Consider the following 17,402-nt stretch of genomic DNA (forward strand, 5'->3'; position numbering starts at 1 on the left):
TATCTCAATGTATTGTGCATATCCTCAGCCATCTATAGCCGGGATGCTGCCATAGTGGTCAAACTCACCAACTGGAGTTTCACTACAGCTACACATCCACAAGGGAAACGCTCACCCATTGGAGTTTTGCTACAGCTATACATCCACAGGGGACACACCCACCCACTGTAGTTTCACTGCATCTTTAGATCCCTGTGTAACAGGGACACTCAGAGGAGTATCATAATATTTACTATATGTGCAAATGCACACTGCAACATGAACTCTCTGAGGGGACAGTAGATTCTCACATTACTGTGCAACAGCAGGTGGAGTGATGCATACATCTCCACCCTCTTCCACAGACTACCTCTACCTTCCATATGCAACTCAGCTACACAGAGATTAGAGGTCAAAAGGAAGATTGAGAGGTATAATCAATACTAAAAAAAAAAAAAATACATGTTCACAATAAGTTCCTCCTCTATGGCACTGACACCCTCTAGCCATCACACATAGGGTCTACTGTTCCTCCATGCATCACTATACATACAAATAGTCCAAAAGGGAACATTGATCAACATGCACAGGGGCTCATTCTCTCTTCACAAATGAGTGGAAATATACGGGATGTGAAGAGATACTTGACGGTACATTCGATTGTTGAAATGTATTTATTAGTGTGATTTTAAATCTTTGCAAGCACACTGTTGTTATCCGATAGTTATATTAGTGTGATTGTGAAGCAAACACACTATTGTTATCCAATCACATTGCAAGCACACTATTGTTATCGGATAGTTTTATTCTTCTTTTTCTTCTTATTCCACCAAATTTTGTACCGCTTCTCCTCCCACAGTTTTCAAGATATCGACCCCAAACCAACTGTAATCCGTCCGGTCTGAACCCGATCGGTGTGCTTGTATACAGCTACGCTGTACCCACACTCGTTTTCTGGTTTTTGTCGTTTTTTTATCCCTTCTTACCCATAGATTCCCATTCATTTTCAAAATCACCCCCCTCACACTTCATGACCTTCCCACTCGGTCACTTTTCACCCCATAGCCACCATACCTCACATGTTGCCTCGGGACAAATCACCCAACACTCATCCAAGACTCCACCATTTGACCGCCTAGCAACCACTTAGTAACACCCTATCAAATGCCTAGCAAACACCTAGCAACCACTTAGTAACACTCTGGCAACCACCCAACAAGGCCCTAGCAACTTCCTTATATACATTAGTAACCATCTAGCAACACCCTAGCAACCAGCTAGCAACACCCTAGCAACCACCTTATATACCTTAGCAACCACCTAGCAACACCGTAGCCACCACCTAGCAACAGCCTAGCAACCACTTAGCCACATCCTAGTGATCGTATCATATACGTTAGCACGTTTTCGCTGCCAGGTTGGAATCACACTCTCATTTTCTTCAGGAAATGCACTTTTCTAGTTAGTGTGATTGCAATGCGAAGCATCACCCCATAGCCACCATACCTCACATGTTGCCTCAGGACAAATCACCCAACACTCATCCAAGACTGTCTTGACCCGCAATCATCTTTCAGCCTACAGTGTCAGTACCTCATATGCTAGGTCACGTCATGCCACGCAACACTCATTGAAACCCAGAATGACCCCGCACTTGTCTTTCACTCGTTTATTCATCTCTCCATCCTCCCATTCACTTCAGTTCATTTTTCAAAGTCTTACCACTCGTTCACCATTTGACCAATAGCCATGGGACCTCATATGCTGCTTTGGGTCATGCGACCCACACTCAAAAGGTGGGTGTGTCCCTAGCAACCATATTGTTTACCCTAGCAACCACCTAGCAACCACTTAGCAACACCCTAGGAAACACCCAACAGTACCCTAGCAACCACTTAGCAACACCCTAGCAAATGCCGAGCAGCACCCTAGCAACCACCTAGCAACACTTTGGCAACCACCCATCAACACCCTAGCAATGTCCTGTGACCATATTGTTTATCCTAGCAACCACCCAACACCCTAGCAACCATATACCTCATATACCTTAGTAACCATCTAGCAATGCCCTAGCAACCACCTAGCAACACCCTAGCAACCACCTTATATACCTTAGCAACCACCTAGCAACAGCTTAGCAACCATCTAGTAACACCCTGGCTTCCACCTAGCAACAGCCTAGCAACCACTTAGCCACATCCTAGTGATCGTCTCATATACATTAGCACATTTTTGCTGCCAGGTTACAATCACACTCTGCATTTTCTTCAGGAAATGCACTTTTCTAGTTAATGTTCTTTATTTAAACAGGAAATAGTCTCTCTGAGATTTAAAAGTATAATGCTTTAAATCCAATTAAATTGGAGCCCAGGGTGAACCAATTAGCAAAATTTTATAACCTCATGTTAAAATTATATTCTTACCAGTCACAACTGCAATGTGTAGCAACTAAATTGTAATACATGGAAACTGAACTTTATGGGCAGAATGACAATACCCACTTGTAAGAACTGTTCATGTTCTTTAAAAATTAAATGGAATTGAAGGTATCAAAAATGAAATTATAGCAACTAACAATGGAATACAAATATCACCAAATACTATCAAAAGGCACCAATAACAATTCAAAAACAGTACTGAGAAAGCTACCAAAGCCTTGAAAAAGTCTCACTTGGTTCTTATAACACTGCTAATATTCAAAGGGGATTGGGCAGATTGTCATAAAGGGCTACTGAAAACTCCAAGTATGACCCATGAAAACAATGATTCACTAACTGCAATTTTCATTCATGTTCACATGTATAAATTAAACCTTCCAGCAAACAAGGATGCAGTACTGATTAATTTGGACAAAACAGATTAGCTTAGTAGAATGAGGTAATATAATACTATTACTACTGTAATCGGGACATGCCAGTATTAAGAACTGCAAGTCTCAAGAATTGCATATTTGACCAGTATGAATAAAACTGTTGTAAAGAATAGCAATTATAACTTAAAACAATACAATTTTAACATGCAATAGTAAAACACATTGATTGTATTGCAAATTAAGTTATAATACACTGACTGAAAAATTTCCAGAAGCATTCAGACTTCTTTGATTTGTCCCTTCTAGAGCTTCCTGCATTCAGGTCCAGTGTTTGCTGGTGTGGAAGGGCAGAGGGTGTTCCCATGGATTATATTACACTGTATTCATTTAGCAGATGCTCTTATCCAGAGCAGGTCCTAGCACAGAAGAACAGAAGCACATCCATCTAAACTAGAAAAGTGGATTTCCTGAAGAAAATGCAGAGTGTGATTGCGACCTGGCAGTGAAAACGTGCTAATGATCGCAAGGATGTGGCTAAGTGGTTGCTACGGTGTTGCTAGGTGGTCCCTAGGCTCTTGCTAGTTGCTTGCCAGGGCATTACGAGGTGGTTGCTAGGCGGTTCCTAAGGTATATAAGGTGGTTGCTAGGGCGTTGCTAGATGTTTACTAAGGTATATGAGGTAGTTGCTAGGGGCGTTGTTGGATGGTTGCCAGGGTGTTGCTAAGTGGTTGCTAGGTGGCTGCTAAGGTGTTGCTAGGTGGTTGCTAGGGTAAACAATATGGTCACTGGGCATTGCCAGGGCATTGCTGGGTGGTTGCCAAAGTGTTGCTCAGTGGTTGCTAAAGTGTTGTTAGCAACTGCCTAGCAACCTCCTAAGGTAAACAGCATGGTTGCTAAGGACACACTCACCTTTGGTGAATGTTGGGTCACATGACCCAAAGCAGAATATCAGGTCCCGTGGCTATTAGTCAAATGGTGACCGAGTGGTAAGAATTTAAAAATGAACTGAAGTCAATGGAAGGATGGAGGGATGAATAAAGGACAAAAAGACGAGTGCGGGTCAGTATGGGTTTCAATAAGTGTTGGATGTCAAGACCTGAGCTGGCATATGAGGTACTGTCACTGTAAGCCGAAAGGTGACTGAACGATAAGACTTTGAAAAATGAACTGAAGTCAATGGCAGGATGGAAGGATGAGTGAACGACAAAAAGACAAGTGCGGGTCTTGAATGAGTGTTGGCTGATTTGTCCCGAGGCAACATGTGAGGTATAGTGGCTATGGGGTGAAAAGTGACCGAGTGGGAAGGCCATGAAGTGTGAGGGGGGTGATTTTGAAAATGAATGGGAGTCTATGGGTAAGAAGGGATAAAAAAACGACAAAAACCAGAGAACGAGTGTGGGTACAGCGTAGCTGTATACAAGCACACCGATCGGGTTCAGACCGGACGGATTACAGTTGGTTTGGGGTCGATATCTTGAAAACTGTGGGAGGAGAAGCGGTACAAAATTTGGTGGAATAAGAAGAATCACACTAAAAACAAAAAGAAGAATAAAACTATCGGATAACAATAGAGCGCTTGCGATGCAATTACGCTATTTATATGAGCAACAGTGTCAGACCAGACTAACAAGACTTCTAGACCAGTGAATGCATGCATAACACCATACAAGTATGACTACAAGTTATCTTATGCTAATCTAAACCTAAGACAACCTAGAGACTGTGTGAAACTGTCAAATACATACAATACTGTGAATCACATACACTCACTGAGCACTTCATTAGGAACACTATACTAATACTGGGTAGGGCCTCCCTTTGCTCTCAAAACAACCTCAATTCTTCATGGCACGGATTCCACAAGATGTTGGAAACATCCCTATTGGGATTCTGGGCCATGTTGACATGATTGCATCATGCAATTTCTGCAGATTTGTCAGCTGCATATTCATGCTGCAAATCTCCTGTTCTACCACATCCCAAAGGTGTTTTATTGGATTCAGATCCGGTGACTGGGAAGGCCACTGAAGAACACTGAACTCATGTTCATGAAACCAGATTGAGACGGCTTTTGCTTTGTGATATGGTGCATTATCATACTGGAAGTAGCCATTAGCAGATGGGTAAATTGTGGCCATGAAGGGATGCACATGGTCAGCAACAATACTCAAATATGCTGTGGCATTCAAGTGATGATTGATTGGTATTAGCAGGCCCAAAGTGTGCCAAGAAAACATTCCCCCACCATTAAACCACCGTCACCAGCCTGGACTGTTGACACAAGGCAGGTTGAGTCCATGGATTCATGCTACTGGCGCCAAATTCTGACCCTACCATCTGTGTGCCTCAGCAGAAATCGAGATTCATCAGACCAGGCTACATTTTTTCCAGTCCAGTTTTGGTGAGCCTGTGCCCACTGCAGCCTCAGCTTTCTGTTCTTGGCTGACAGAAGTGGAACACGACATGGTCTTCTGCTGTTGTAGCCCATCCGCCACAAGGTTCGATGTATTGTGCATTCTGAGATGCTTTTCTGCACACCACAATTGTACAGAGTGGTTATCTGAGTTACTGTAGCCTTTCTGTCAGCTCGAACCAGTCTGGCTCCGTTGACCTCTCTCATTAACAAGGTGTTTCCGTCCGCAGAACTGCCGCTCACTGGATGTTTTTTTTTGTTTTTGGCACCATTCTGAGTAAACTCTAAAGGAGTCTAGCAGGAGTCTCCAACATGTTGCTTGTGAGCTACCAGTAGCTCGCTGCCTGTTTCTGAGTAGCTTGCCAAAAGGTTCAAAGATTATGTAAAAAAAAATCCAACAACAAATAAATGCACCCTGGAAACCTCTTCCCATTTCAGTCCAATCAAATATGCAGATGCCCCATCCCCCTACAACACAAAATTATATCAGCTGTCAATCAAATAAGTTACGCTATTGTCAAGTTTGCCAACACGTCGTCACATCAGTTACCCTGTAGGCTAGCTACTGAGGTAGCTACTGAGCTAAAGCAAGGAGTTTGGTGGTGTTAGCAAGTCAGTTTAGCTTATAAAATAGCCAGATTTATGATGAACAAAGAAAGTGGCCAGGCCAAAAAAAAAACATGCTATTTCCATGAGGAATGGGAACACGAGTTTCTTTTTTCCCACGAATGTGAAGGACAAGTGTGTGTGCCTCATCTGTGGTACCAGCGTTTCAGTCCGTAAAAGATGCAACGTTCAGCGCCACTTCAGGGACATTCTAAAGCTCTTAACGTGAAAAAGCTTAACTTGGCTTAATGTTCCAAAACAGCGATCAATGATCACCAAATTTCTCTCAGACATGTCTTGTCATAAACACTTTCACCTGTCAAAAAATCAAAACCGAAATCCTATGAGTATAGACGTTATCTTACATTCAGCGTTTTCCTCTCCACTGACACCCATTATAAGGAAAAGGTTTAACGTGGCTTAATGTTCCAAAATAGCGTCCAATGATCACCGGATTTGACTGACATCTCACGTCATAAACATGTAGTAATGTTTTCTATAACTTTGATGTGAATTTAAGATGTTTTGATATATTATGTGTGTGACAGTGTGCTGTCACTACAGTAGAGTGCGCTCCAACAAGCCTGGCTCTTTGGCGTTGCGGTCAAAGTTGCAGTTTGGTATCCCGTAGACCCGGGTTTGAGGCCGGATGGGGTAACTGCTCTCGCCCTTCGCTACAGTGAGCTTGATACATTGAAATTTGAAATATATATATATATGTATATGTATATATGGATATAGAACATACATTTGGCATGATATTGATGTGGATTTAAAATGCTTTTGATCCAAAATGTGAGCTTTGGATATTGACATTTGATACATGTATATACAAAAAGTAGCTTAATTCAGCTGGTTAATGTGAGAGTTTTGATACATTATGTGAATAAGTGTGAGTAATATAAGACATGAGTAGCTCTCCGCCACTTTTTTTCAAAGTAGCTCTCAGATGAAAAAAGGTTGGAGACCCCTGCTCTAAAGACTGTTGTGCGTGAAAATCCCAGGAGATCAGCGGGTACAGGAAAACTCAAACCAGCCCATCTGACACCAACAATCATGCAACGGTTGAAATCACTGAGATCACATTCCCCATTCTGATGGTTGATGTGAGCATTAACTGAAGCTCCTGACCGCTATCTGCATGATTTTTAGGCATTGCACTGCTGCCACACGATTGGCCGTTTAGATAATTGCATAAATAAGTAGGTGTACAGGTGTTCCTAATAAAGTGTTCAGTGAGTGTATAATGCCAATAGATCACAATATCCTTACTTCAAAGCAAAAATACAAGTTGATAAGAAGCACTTAACAGAAACAGTACAAGAAGCAGGAACTAGATGGTGAGGACTGAGGGGGATCCAAGATGAGGTCTAGTGAGGTGGGTCTTCAGTCTGCGACGGAAGACGGCCAGTGATTCTGCTGTCCTGACCATTGTAGGAAGTTCATTCCACCAATGGGGGGCCAGTACAGACAGGCATCATGGCTGAGAGGAGCGATTGCCGGGAGGGGACAGTCAGTTGCCCCAAGGTTGTGGAGTGGAGTGATCCGACCTGATCTGACCATATGCTTTGAAGACTGATCAGAGCTATGATGGGGCTGTCCCATTCACTGTCCTGAACTTAGTGCAAGCAGGAAGCCAGCCAAGTGAGGTGAGGAGGGGTGTGAAGTGACTATGTTTAGGGACTATGTTGTAGGTTGAGGATCTCAGGCAATGAAGAAGTCTAACTCACAGATACACTTGGGTGACCCAGATCACAGAGAGACACTCAGCGAGCCTAAATCACAGCGACAAGGAGCCTGTATCACAGAGAAACTAAGGGAGTCTATGAGCAAACTATAAGCAAATGCTGCCAGGTGTTGTGGAATAGGACTTATATTTCAGACCTCCTTTTACAATACAGTGCTCTCCAGACTGTTTTCTACAAAGATTGCCATAACCCTTGCAGTCAATATTGCACTACAGCCCCCCATTGCTATAAAGCCTGATTTCCCTCCACAGCTGAGGAGTACTGGGCTCTCTGGCTGCCTCTCTAAGGGTACAGTTGATTTTCATATTTGTTGCTGCAAGATACTTTGATGTGCTTTGAGCAGATCATATCTGACTTTGATAAGCTTTTGCAACTGAGACTTTCTGTTGTACCTCAACAGTATGAGAGCAAAATACAGTTTGAGGCTTCTTGCACTGAAAAATTCTTTTTAATGCAATGAAAAAATGGTGAGTCACCAAACCTGCTGTATCTCTTCAGGTAGTTGAGCCCATGTAGAAGCGCCCCTTCTCTTTTGATTTTGTTTCTCACTGCACTTTAGTCTGCATTCTGTTACCCCTCACCTCCCTCCATACACTCACTATGGTGTAAGAAGGTCTGTGGTCCAGGTGGGTCATAAAACTATGCAGGAGGTAGACAAAATAGAAACAACAAACTAAGACTTGTATTTTGAAGTAACTACATCTAAAAGGAGTCTACTTGTGTTTCCTAATGTATGTATGTAAACACTAATTACTGATTGTTTCTGCTGATATTTTAAATTCAAAATGTGTGAGTTTATAAAGCAACCTGAAAGATATGAAAGAGGTCAAATAATTGATGCCTGAGCTGCAGGTGTGTCAATCACAGAAGTGGCAAAAAATCATGATGGCATACGCTAAAAGAAAAACTGTGGCAACAAAAATACTTATGGGAAGTTCTGGGACATAGCATGTAGAGGAGATTTCCACCTCCTTCATCTCTCAAAGAACTGGAGTCTTGCCTTCTTTAAGAATGGTCCACTGAAGTGCCAAAATCATTATTGGTTTTCATGTATTATTTGGTATTTACAAACACACACTACAGACTTAGAGAGATTTACCCAACAACTCAACCAAACCCACTTTCATAAGAGACAAAAACTTTCCCTGACTTCTAAAATCAACTCCATGAAATAAGAAATATGACAAACTATGAAAACTTATTTCTGTCCTTGCAAATCACATGAAAAATGTCATATGAAAATGTTACAGCATGATTGTAAAAGCTTCCAAGGAAATCCTGTAATTTTCCCCACAGGAGAACAGACGAACTACCCCCATACCAGCACCTTCTGAGAAAATGAGAAGTGAATCCACTCAACTGGAAATATAGAGAAGAGGGAAGAATGCAAGGAAGGAGATTAAATGGAGTAAAATAATCCCCAACAGTGATAGAGCTGACAGAGGAGGAGGACATGGAAGAAGGGTTGGGAGCCTCACCTTTCCTCTTGAAAGCTGGGCTGATCAGCACCAGTGGGGTGCTGATCTCAGGTTCAGATGACCCACCGTGACTGCCGGTCTCTGACATCCCATGGTCCCCACACAGGACCAACAGGTTGGGCAAGCTCCCCTCAGTCTCCTGTGGGTCACAAAGGTCAAAGGTCAGATCATGGGATTGGAAGAAAAAGATAACCACAGAAAAATAGGACAGGCAAAATCACACCCCTGTCTCCACCATCTGCAGCTTCCTATGAGGTAACATCATTGCACTGACACCTGGTTTGCAATAAGGTGATTAGGAGGTGTGTAGAACTTCTGATTTGATCCTGAGCCAGGTAACTGTTAAAAATGCATTGTTTGTCAAGCATTCTGACAGATGCATCTTGCAGCACAGTGATGTGATTAAGGGGCGTGACAGATGCAAGGGAGCGTGAAATAGAATCTCATTGTATAAGAACAGGATCCAACAGAAATGTGGCGTTACAGCACAACTTCAGGCCCATTGAGCAAAGTGCTGCAGATTCTCACATCTGAGCCCACCCTCAGACCACAGGGAAAACTGTTATACAGCACATCCTCACACACCACAGCCTCACACACCAGCACACAGCACATCCTCATACACGAGCACACAGCTCATCCTCACACACCACAGCCTCACACCAGCACACAACACATCCTCACACACCACAGCCTCCCATATGCCATAAGACAGAGCCTCACACACCAGCACACACCACAGCCTCACCACAGCCTTACACACTATCACACAGCTCATCCTCACACACCACAGCCTCCCACATGCCATAGGACACAGCCTCACCCACCAGCACACAACATATCATCACACACCAGCAGCACAGCGCATCCTCATACACCAGCACAGAGTTCATTCTCACATACCACAGCCTTTCATATGTCACAGGACAGACTCTCCCCTCACCACATGGCTCATCCTCATACACTACAGACTCACACACCATCACACAGCTCATCTTCATATACCACAGCCTTACACACCAGCACACAGCTCATCCTCACATACTACAGCCTCCCACACACAACAGACCAGTGGATCTTTACACTGAAGCCGCAGGGTCTCTGCAGTGCAAGACAAAGGCCACAGATTCAGAGATAAACAAGGTGTCCTTCACAAAGCCTGCTCACCATGAGTCCATGGCAGCCCGATGTGTCAGGATTACAAGTCCCCAGTCTGTGCAAATGATTATCTTGATGCTAAATGCTAACTGCCTGGTACCCACTCAGTTCTGTAACTACAGATGAATAATTTCACAACAATCAGCATGCAGTCTCTCACAGACACTTAGCTGAATACACCATGCAGCTAGTGGAGCAAAGCCCAAACCCTGTAGTACATTGAGATCACGTATTCATTTTCTCCTGGTGTTTTCTCTCAGTTTCGCAAGAGACTATACATTGTGCTACATTTATTCATTTAGCAGACACTTATCCAGAGTGTCTTACATAAATTACAATTCTTATGTTCTTACAAAGGTTACAATTCTTACAAGTCCTCGATAAAAATCCATTGATGCAGATGGATATTTGCTGAGGCCACTGGGGGTTAAGTACCTTGCCCAAGGGTACAATAGCAGTGGCAAGTGAGGAATTGAACCAGCAACCTGTGCTACAAGAATTTTTTTGACATTGTTGACATGTTCTATGAATGGTAAGGCTGTGTGTGATGTACAGTGTAAGGAAAAGGGATATACAACCAACAGGCTGGTCTGACTCAAACCACTGACTATATGTTTAATTAAAACATTACTAATGTCTTATAAAATAAGCAAAGCTCATGTTCAATCCTTTCTCTAGTCTTTCAAGTATAGGAAACATAAAGTGAGACTGTTCCATAGTAGTGAGGGATCTGTTCCAAGGTAGGGAGATGTCTGTTCATTTAGCACCACGAATGATGATAAATGAACCTCACAGCAGAGCCTTTGACTGGCATCAGAGTGCCATGACCTAGGCCACACATGGTAGGCAATTGGCAGTGTTGATGGAAGTGACCCCTTCGCCTGGTTATTAATGTCACTGAAAAAGTCAGCGGCTCGTAAGCTGACAGTGGCTCCATTAAGTTTCAGCAGTGTGGATTCACTCACAGACTTCAGTTCATCCAGGCCTGCCTCCTGAGAATATGGGATTTGGGTGGACATCCCACCCATTTGTGAATTAAACATTATTAAGGAAGGCCCACTGTCATAGTGCAAGCTTGACAATGAACACTCTCAGGTGTGCAATTGTAATCACAGGTAATTGTTCATTAGTTTCAACATTTGTGCATTTATTTATTTTTGTATTTCTACATTCACATACATACAATAGATTTGTATACAGAAATACATGAAAAGATGGCGAGAAAATTCTGACAATTTAAATGAAAATCTCTCTAGCATAACTGAATGAGAAATATGTAGCCAGCTTTGATGTTTTTTCTATCATTACTTTTGTATTAATTTAGCTGTTCAAGGCTAAATTAATACAAAAGTAATGATAGAAAAAAACATCAAAGCTGCCTACATATTTCTCATTCACTTACGCTAGAGAGATTTTCATTTAAATTTTCAGAATTTTCAGATATTATTTTACAGATATTATTTTACAGGTCTGATAATAGGTAGTTTTCTGGGACTGCTAATTGCTAACTGACAGCTGGTGTTCATCATTGGTTCATATAAGCAGACTCAATTCATGACTGGCTCCTGCCACAAACAGGCTGATATTATGATTGGTCCTCCAGGCAGGCTCATATGATGACTGGCTTCCCCATGCAGGCTCACTTACTGCGAGGCTCCCCTGTCACACTGATGTCATACTGAGCTGCATGGACTAATCTAAGCTAAACTGTCATTGTCATAAAGGTCAGCCAAAAGGAAAACAAAAAACAGACAAAGCACAGACAGCACTGCTGCTCACAGATCCCGCCAAGGGGGACGGCGGCTCTTTGTTGCCTGGCTGCTTTTCCTGCAGACCAAACAAAGTTGTGTGGGAAACACGCATACCATCAATGCACTCTTTCATACCAGGCTTGGAGCCTGTGTATTGTAGGACAGGACTGACCCTGAGGCCTTTCGCTAAACTGACACAGTCCTGGGAGCCTCCTATATTCACCACAGGAAACGGTTTTCCTTTTGAATAAGCAACGTAGTCAGCTAATACACTGAGCATTCAACTACATGAGGACACTGCTGTATGGCATGGGGGAAAGAGAATGACAAAGATATTCAGTGACATTTGGAAGTTACTCAGCAGTTGTTTTGACAAATGGGCCAATCTGAACGATTACACAATACATTAGGGACATTTTAATCTACGAGGCAACAAACAAAACAGGTGCTGTGCCACACGAGCATTACTGATGCCAGTGCTATGATTTTTGTTTGCCACCCACCAAATACTGACCATCTACCAGAACACACTCTGGGGGGCTTCGGAGAAGCCAGCATATGGTGGTTTCGTTTCACAAATATGCATGATGATATCTCCCTACAGACAGAGCATGTTGGGAAGGTGCTCTTAAATGCATGTAACCTCCACATAGCTGCTATCAACCCCTGAAACGTGCCAGAGCACCCCACACACAGTGCTGTCTCCCTTCTTAAACTGAAACATGCTTGAAAAAGTAAAAATGTATGCAATGAAGTGAAACATGATTTTATTATTCATTTTTTTAATGAACAAGTGTTTAAAATCTCATGAACGATTTGCATTTCTGTGTATTGTAGCCAGTTTCAGGTAACAGCATAACAACATAGTATTGTCAGATGCATCTCAGAAGCACATGCAGCTCCTCCAGTTTTCAACTTTAGCATGTCTTGTTCCTTTCATGATAGAGGATCTTTAAAACTATAAAAATGCTAAACTGATGGATTCTTTTGTAATTCTACGCTTTCTATACAAAATAGGGTAGAACTGCAGAAGCTGCAGTTAGCACTATACTTTTCTTAGAACACAGAAAATAAAACAATTTCCAATACCTACACCTCAAACAGGTGTAGATCCGGGGACAGCTCATGAGGATTTCATTTCATGGCCTTGAAAACATACAAAGGGTTCAGCCAGCACAGTGCCAGAGTAACATCAATATCGTTCTGATGTAATTATTTAATAAACATCTGTACCTGCAAACACTAGAAGGATGCGACTCTGACACTACATTAGCATTGAAGGCACATGGGTTTCAGTGCATTTGTATGGCTGTTTACAGCACATGGGTCTCTGTGCATTTTTGGGCAGGCATGTCACAGCCCAGGTTTTGAGGATGGTGGATCTGTCAGAGGCAAGCACTGAGAATGGACTCCTCTCTGCTTCCTGACTTGGAATGGTCCAGGCTTTCACAGGAACCTGCCTCATTCTGCAGTACCTATGTTAGGACCAACAGTGTTTCCCACAGGTCTGAAATATACTTGTGGTGGTAACCGGCAGAAAGGGCCGGCATTACCTGCCAGCACAAAAATGGTCTACTACATGTGACAAACAAATATGTGTGACCTTTAACACAATATTTTGATTTATTGAATATTTCTATTAATTTCACATATTTCACAGATCCAACTCCCAACCCCCCCCCCCCCCCCCCATCTACCCACATGGGAAGATTCAGACAAAGTTAAAAAAAAAAAAAGAAGAAAAATTAACAATAAATCACTCTTTAGTTTATCAAAAAAATGGCACCGTTTGTGAAAGCACTTAATCTTCTTTCGTAGAATTCGAAGCTATGACTTAAGTCAGAACAATTAAGGTGCTTACACGTTGGGGCGTCAACGGTACGCTGAGCATAGGCTTGACGTAGAGAAGTAGAGAGCGGGAGAAATAAGGCAAAGACATGTCTTCAAGTACTTAGCATCTCAACAGCTTTCCTGAACATGTATTTTAGCAAACAACAGAAAAAAGTCGTGGCAATTGCTCCAATAGTTCGCCGAAGGAGGAAAATAGCCTGTACAACGTGGGTTCACGAAACGTTGCTGTCTCGGGATCTTTAATGTTTAAAATGTTTCGGATGTTTTACTTTTACCCATAAGTTGTTGTGAAACCGTAGACATTCAAATTTGATGACTCAGAGACGTGTTCCAGATTAGCAAACGCTCTTTTAAATACGTCTTCCAGCTCTATCGGCATACATAGACGTCTCAGAGATGTATGTCTGCTTACAAGGACACTAATACACTAGCTAGCTATCGAGTTTTTTGTAGCTCTGTAACGTTAATACTATAAACTCACGTTAGGATTTGGCACTTTGACAGAACAACTAGCTAGCTAATAACCAGGGACGTAGCAAGCGTCTGAGTATGCCGGGTATGTAGCTAAATAACTATGAATTATTACAGCCGAATCTACAAACCTGGTAGCCCCATCTCGATGCTAACTTTGCGCCATAGAAGCATAGCGCAACGCGTCATCGGAGGGAAAACCACGCCCCCCCCCCCCCCCCCCCCCCAGTTTTCGGTGGAAAACATTCTGCGAAGTCGAATGGGAAATTGCGGGACACCGTGTCTTGAAACAGCTTTAACAAAAAATGTCAAAGCCAGCCTGTTTCAATACCTTTCTGCCAGAAGAAAGGGCCAGATATATAGAGAAACTAAGTCTGACTGGACTATCTCAGTGTCCCTTTTCTATCCCAAAATCAGTGTTATATGCATATGTTAATATGTTTGTGAGATATTGTCGTACGCCACTGGGCTGGTTGTACACCAACCGGTCTAATTCTTCTGTGAGAAAGAACTGCAACTACTCCGGAGTGAACTCCAACCGTTTATTCCTGGTTCTGACACATAAGCCGTTTTCACATATGAAGTCCAAAGTGCGGAGAATCAGGTCCGGAAATTGGCCGGAATTGCCCTTTCACACATGTAGCACACAACAGGAGATTGTCCGTGACAGACGCATTCTCGCCTACAGGAAATACTCCGGTTTGGTTTAGGTGAGGGGCGGCGCTTAGAGCGTGCAGAAGACAGGACATGACGCAAAAACTACGCTGCAGAAATCGCAGTGGCTGTATTAGAAACCGCCTACTATGTACTGCGTACTACACAAGTATATACTGTATACTGCATACTGTTTTTCAGTGTAGTACCTAGTATGCCACCGTTAATTATTATATTTGTAGTATGTTACATTGTCGCTTGAAATCATTGCGAGTTTAGAAACGTCCAAATTTCCTCGTGGTATTTTCCAGTTGCCACTTGCATTCTCACGAGTGAAAAGCATTGACGAGATCACCTAAAGTATTCGCGGGTTGAAGTATTTTCAGTTTTTTTCTTTTCAATGTCTTACCTGTCGGTGGTACGGGTACATAATGTGGCACGGAGGAGAAGGCGAACATAGCTATTGTACTTTTGGGTCGCCAATAAAAAAAAATGACACATAGCCATCCAAATTGTGCTACCGGCACACATAATTTATTATTAATTATACATTTATTATAACAATAAGGTAAGTTTTTGTTCGCTATGTAATGTTTGGTCACCAGTTTACCTATCACACTATACCTATCACTATTACTTAGCTACATCTTAGCTAGCTACTAACCAGATAACAAACTACTAGGCTAACCAACGTTATTAATCATCATAAGAGACAAGTTGTGGCAGTATAACTATAGCTAATTATCTCTTTAATGATCATTGGACTCAAAATAGCATGTATTTGGACATATCCGCAATGTCAACGAAACAGTGGAAAGCTATGTACAGGCACGCGGAAAAGAATACGAGGCAGATGTTTGTATTCTTCCGGTTTCGCGCCAGTCACATAATAGAAACGTCACCAACACGCCCACTCGCTCGTCCGAAACGCTCTGTTCACACACGGGCTCACTCCGACATGAGGCGGACTTTGTACTAGGGAGCTGGCAGAACGAAGTCCGTCACATTTACATTTATTCATTTAGCAGACGCTTTTATCCAAAGCGACTTACGTAGGTTACAGTTCTTTACAATGTTATCCATCCATCCACAGCAGTGTCCCAGTGGGGATCGAACCGGCCTTTCGGTTACGAGTCCTGCTCCTTAACCACTATGCTACACTGCCGCCCACATGTCCGGTTCGACTGATTCGGACATTTGCGTTCTCACATACAGCTCCTCCGGCGTCCAGTGCATGTGTGAAAGGGGCTATAGTTACATATGTGCTGATGTGTGTGTGTGGTTCCTGTAAACAAATAAATTCAATAAATCTTTACTCAAATAACAATAGAGCGCAATAAACAGGAGAGCAGTTAACAATGGAGGAAGGAACTTAACCAACCGGTGGAATAGTTTAACGCGGTGCATGCCTACGGCAGTGAATTTTACACAATGTTTGTATATTTTATGTATGTATGTTTTTGTGTGGTTTTTTTTTAGGTTAAAATATAAATTGCAGTTACACTTGAAGCATAAATACTTTGCCTGGCGAAAATGATGGCTGGCGAACAGTAGTGTACTGACCATCGGGCGTACCGGGACAAATCCCGGTGGGCCGTCAAAAAAATCAATAGCCCCCCTCTGTGTGTCTATCATTTAATGGTTCATTTGGGAGGACTGAGAAATGAACGTTTATTTCAATAACAAGATACCATAATTTCATGCATGCTTTCACTGTTAAGGCATGTTGCACAACAGTTTTCCATGGCACACGTTCGTATATAATCCTTTGACACTGTCAAAGTCACGACACGATTAGTTCAAACAGAGCTTAGTTGCGTAAGCTTACCGACAACGCGCTCATCTAACCTAAGTAAAATAATGCAATGTCACCTCCATTGTTACCTGTGTGCAAGCAAGCAAGCAAGCAAGCTAGCTGGCCGGCCACCTTGCGGGTTAAAGGGAACCCCAGGACCGCTGGGCCAAGTTGTATCTAGCTAGCATTAAACGCGATGATATAAAACTTGCTACGTGACGTGTAGTCAGAAGAATATAATCGTTTGTAATGTCCCTGCACATTAATTATAAGGTAGTCTCAGTTGTAGACAGAACTTGACTTAACTCCCGAGCACAGCCGGTCCTAACGGATAAATCCAGGACTGATTGAATTTCTTTCCCAGTACACCCCTGCTGGCGACTAATGTTAACTTTGGAAATGAACTAGCCACAGTGGCTGGTAGCTAATGTTAATGTCAAACCCTGCATTACAATGTTATTCTCCACATGTACTTTCCAGAAGGCCTTATTAAAAGTGACTAATGGATAAGTCCCTGCAAACAAGAAGATCAACCATAGATTGAGTACTTCGGTAGCTACCTAGCTAACTAACCTAGAGCAAGTTTCCGTAGCTAGTTTAGCTAGTAAGTTAGCTAGCTATTATATCTGGAGATTTTAAATTAATCATATACAAAATTTTAACAACAAATTCTCAGATAAAGAATT

The 17,402-nt window shown here is 42.5% G+C and overlaps 1 protein-coding gene across 2 annotated transcripts in view; it reads right to left on the reverse strand.

Annotated features, from left to right (window-relative positions):
• Positions 1-17,402, reverse strand: part of pigg (phosphatidylinositol glycan anchor biosynthesis class G) — a 123,202-nt gene that overhangs the window by 80,494 nt on the left and 25,306 nt on the right. For both annotated transcript variants that reach the window (XM_036551667.1, XM_036551666.1), the window contains exon 5: positions 9,037-9,175. In XM_036551667.1, the coding sequence (XP_036407560.1) occupies positions 9,037-9,175 (139 nt within the window). The remainder of the gene's footprint in view (positions 1-9,036; positions 9,176-17,402) is intronic.

Source organism: Megalops cyprinoides, chromosome 18 (assembly GCF_013368585.1).
Source record: "Megalops cyprinoides isolate fMegCyp1 chromosome 18, fMegCyp1.pri, whole genome shotgun sequence".
NCBI lineage: Eukaryota > Metazoa > Chordata > Actinopteri > Elopiformes > Megalopidae > Megalops > Megalops cyprinoides.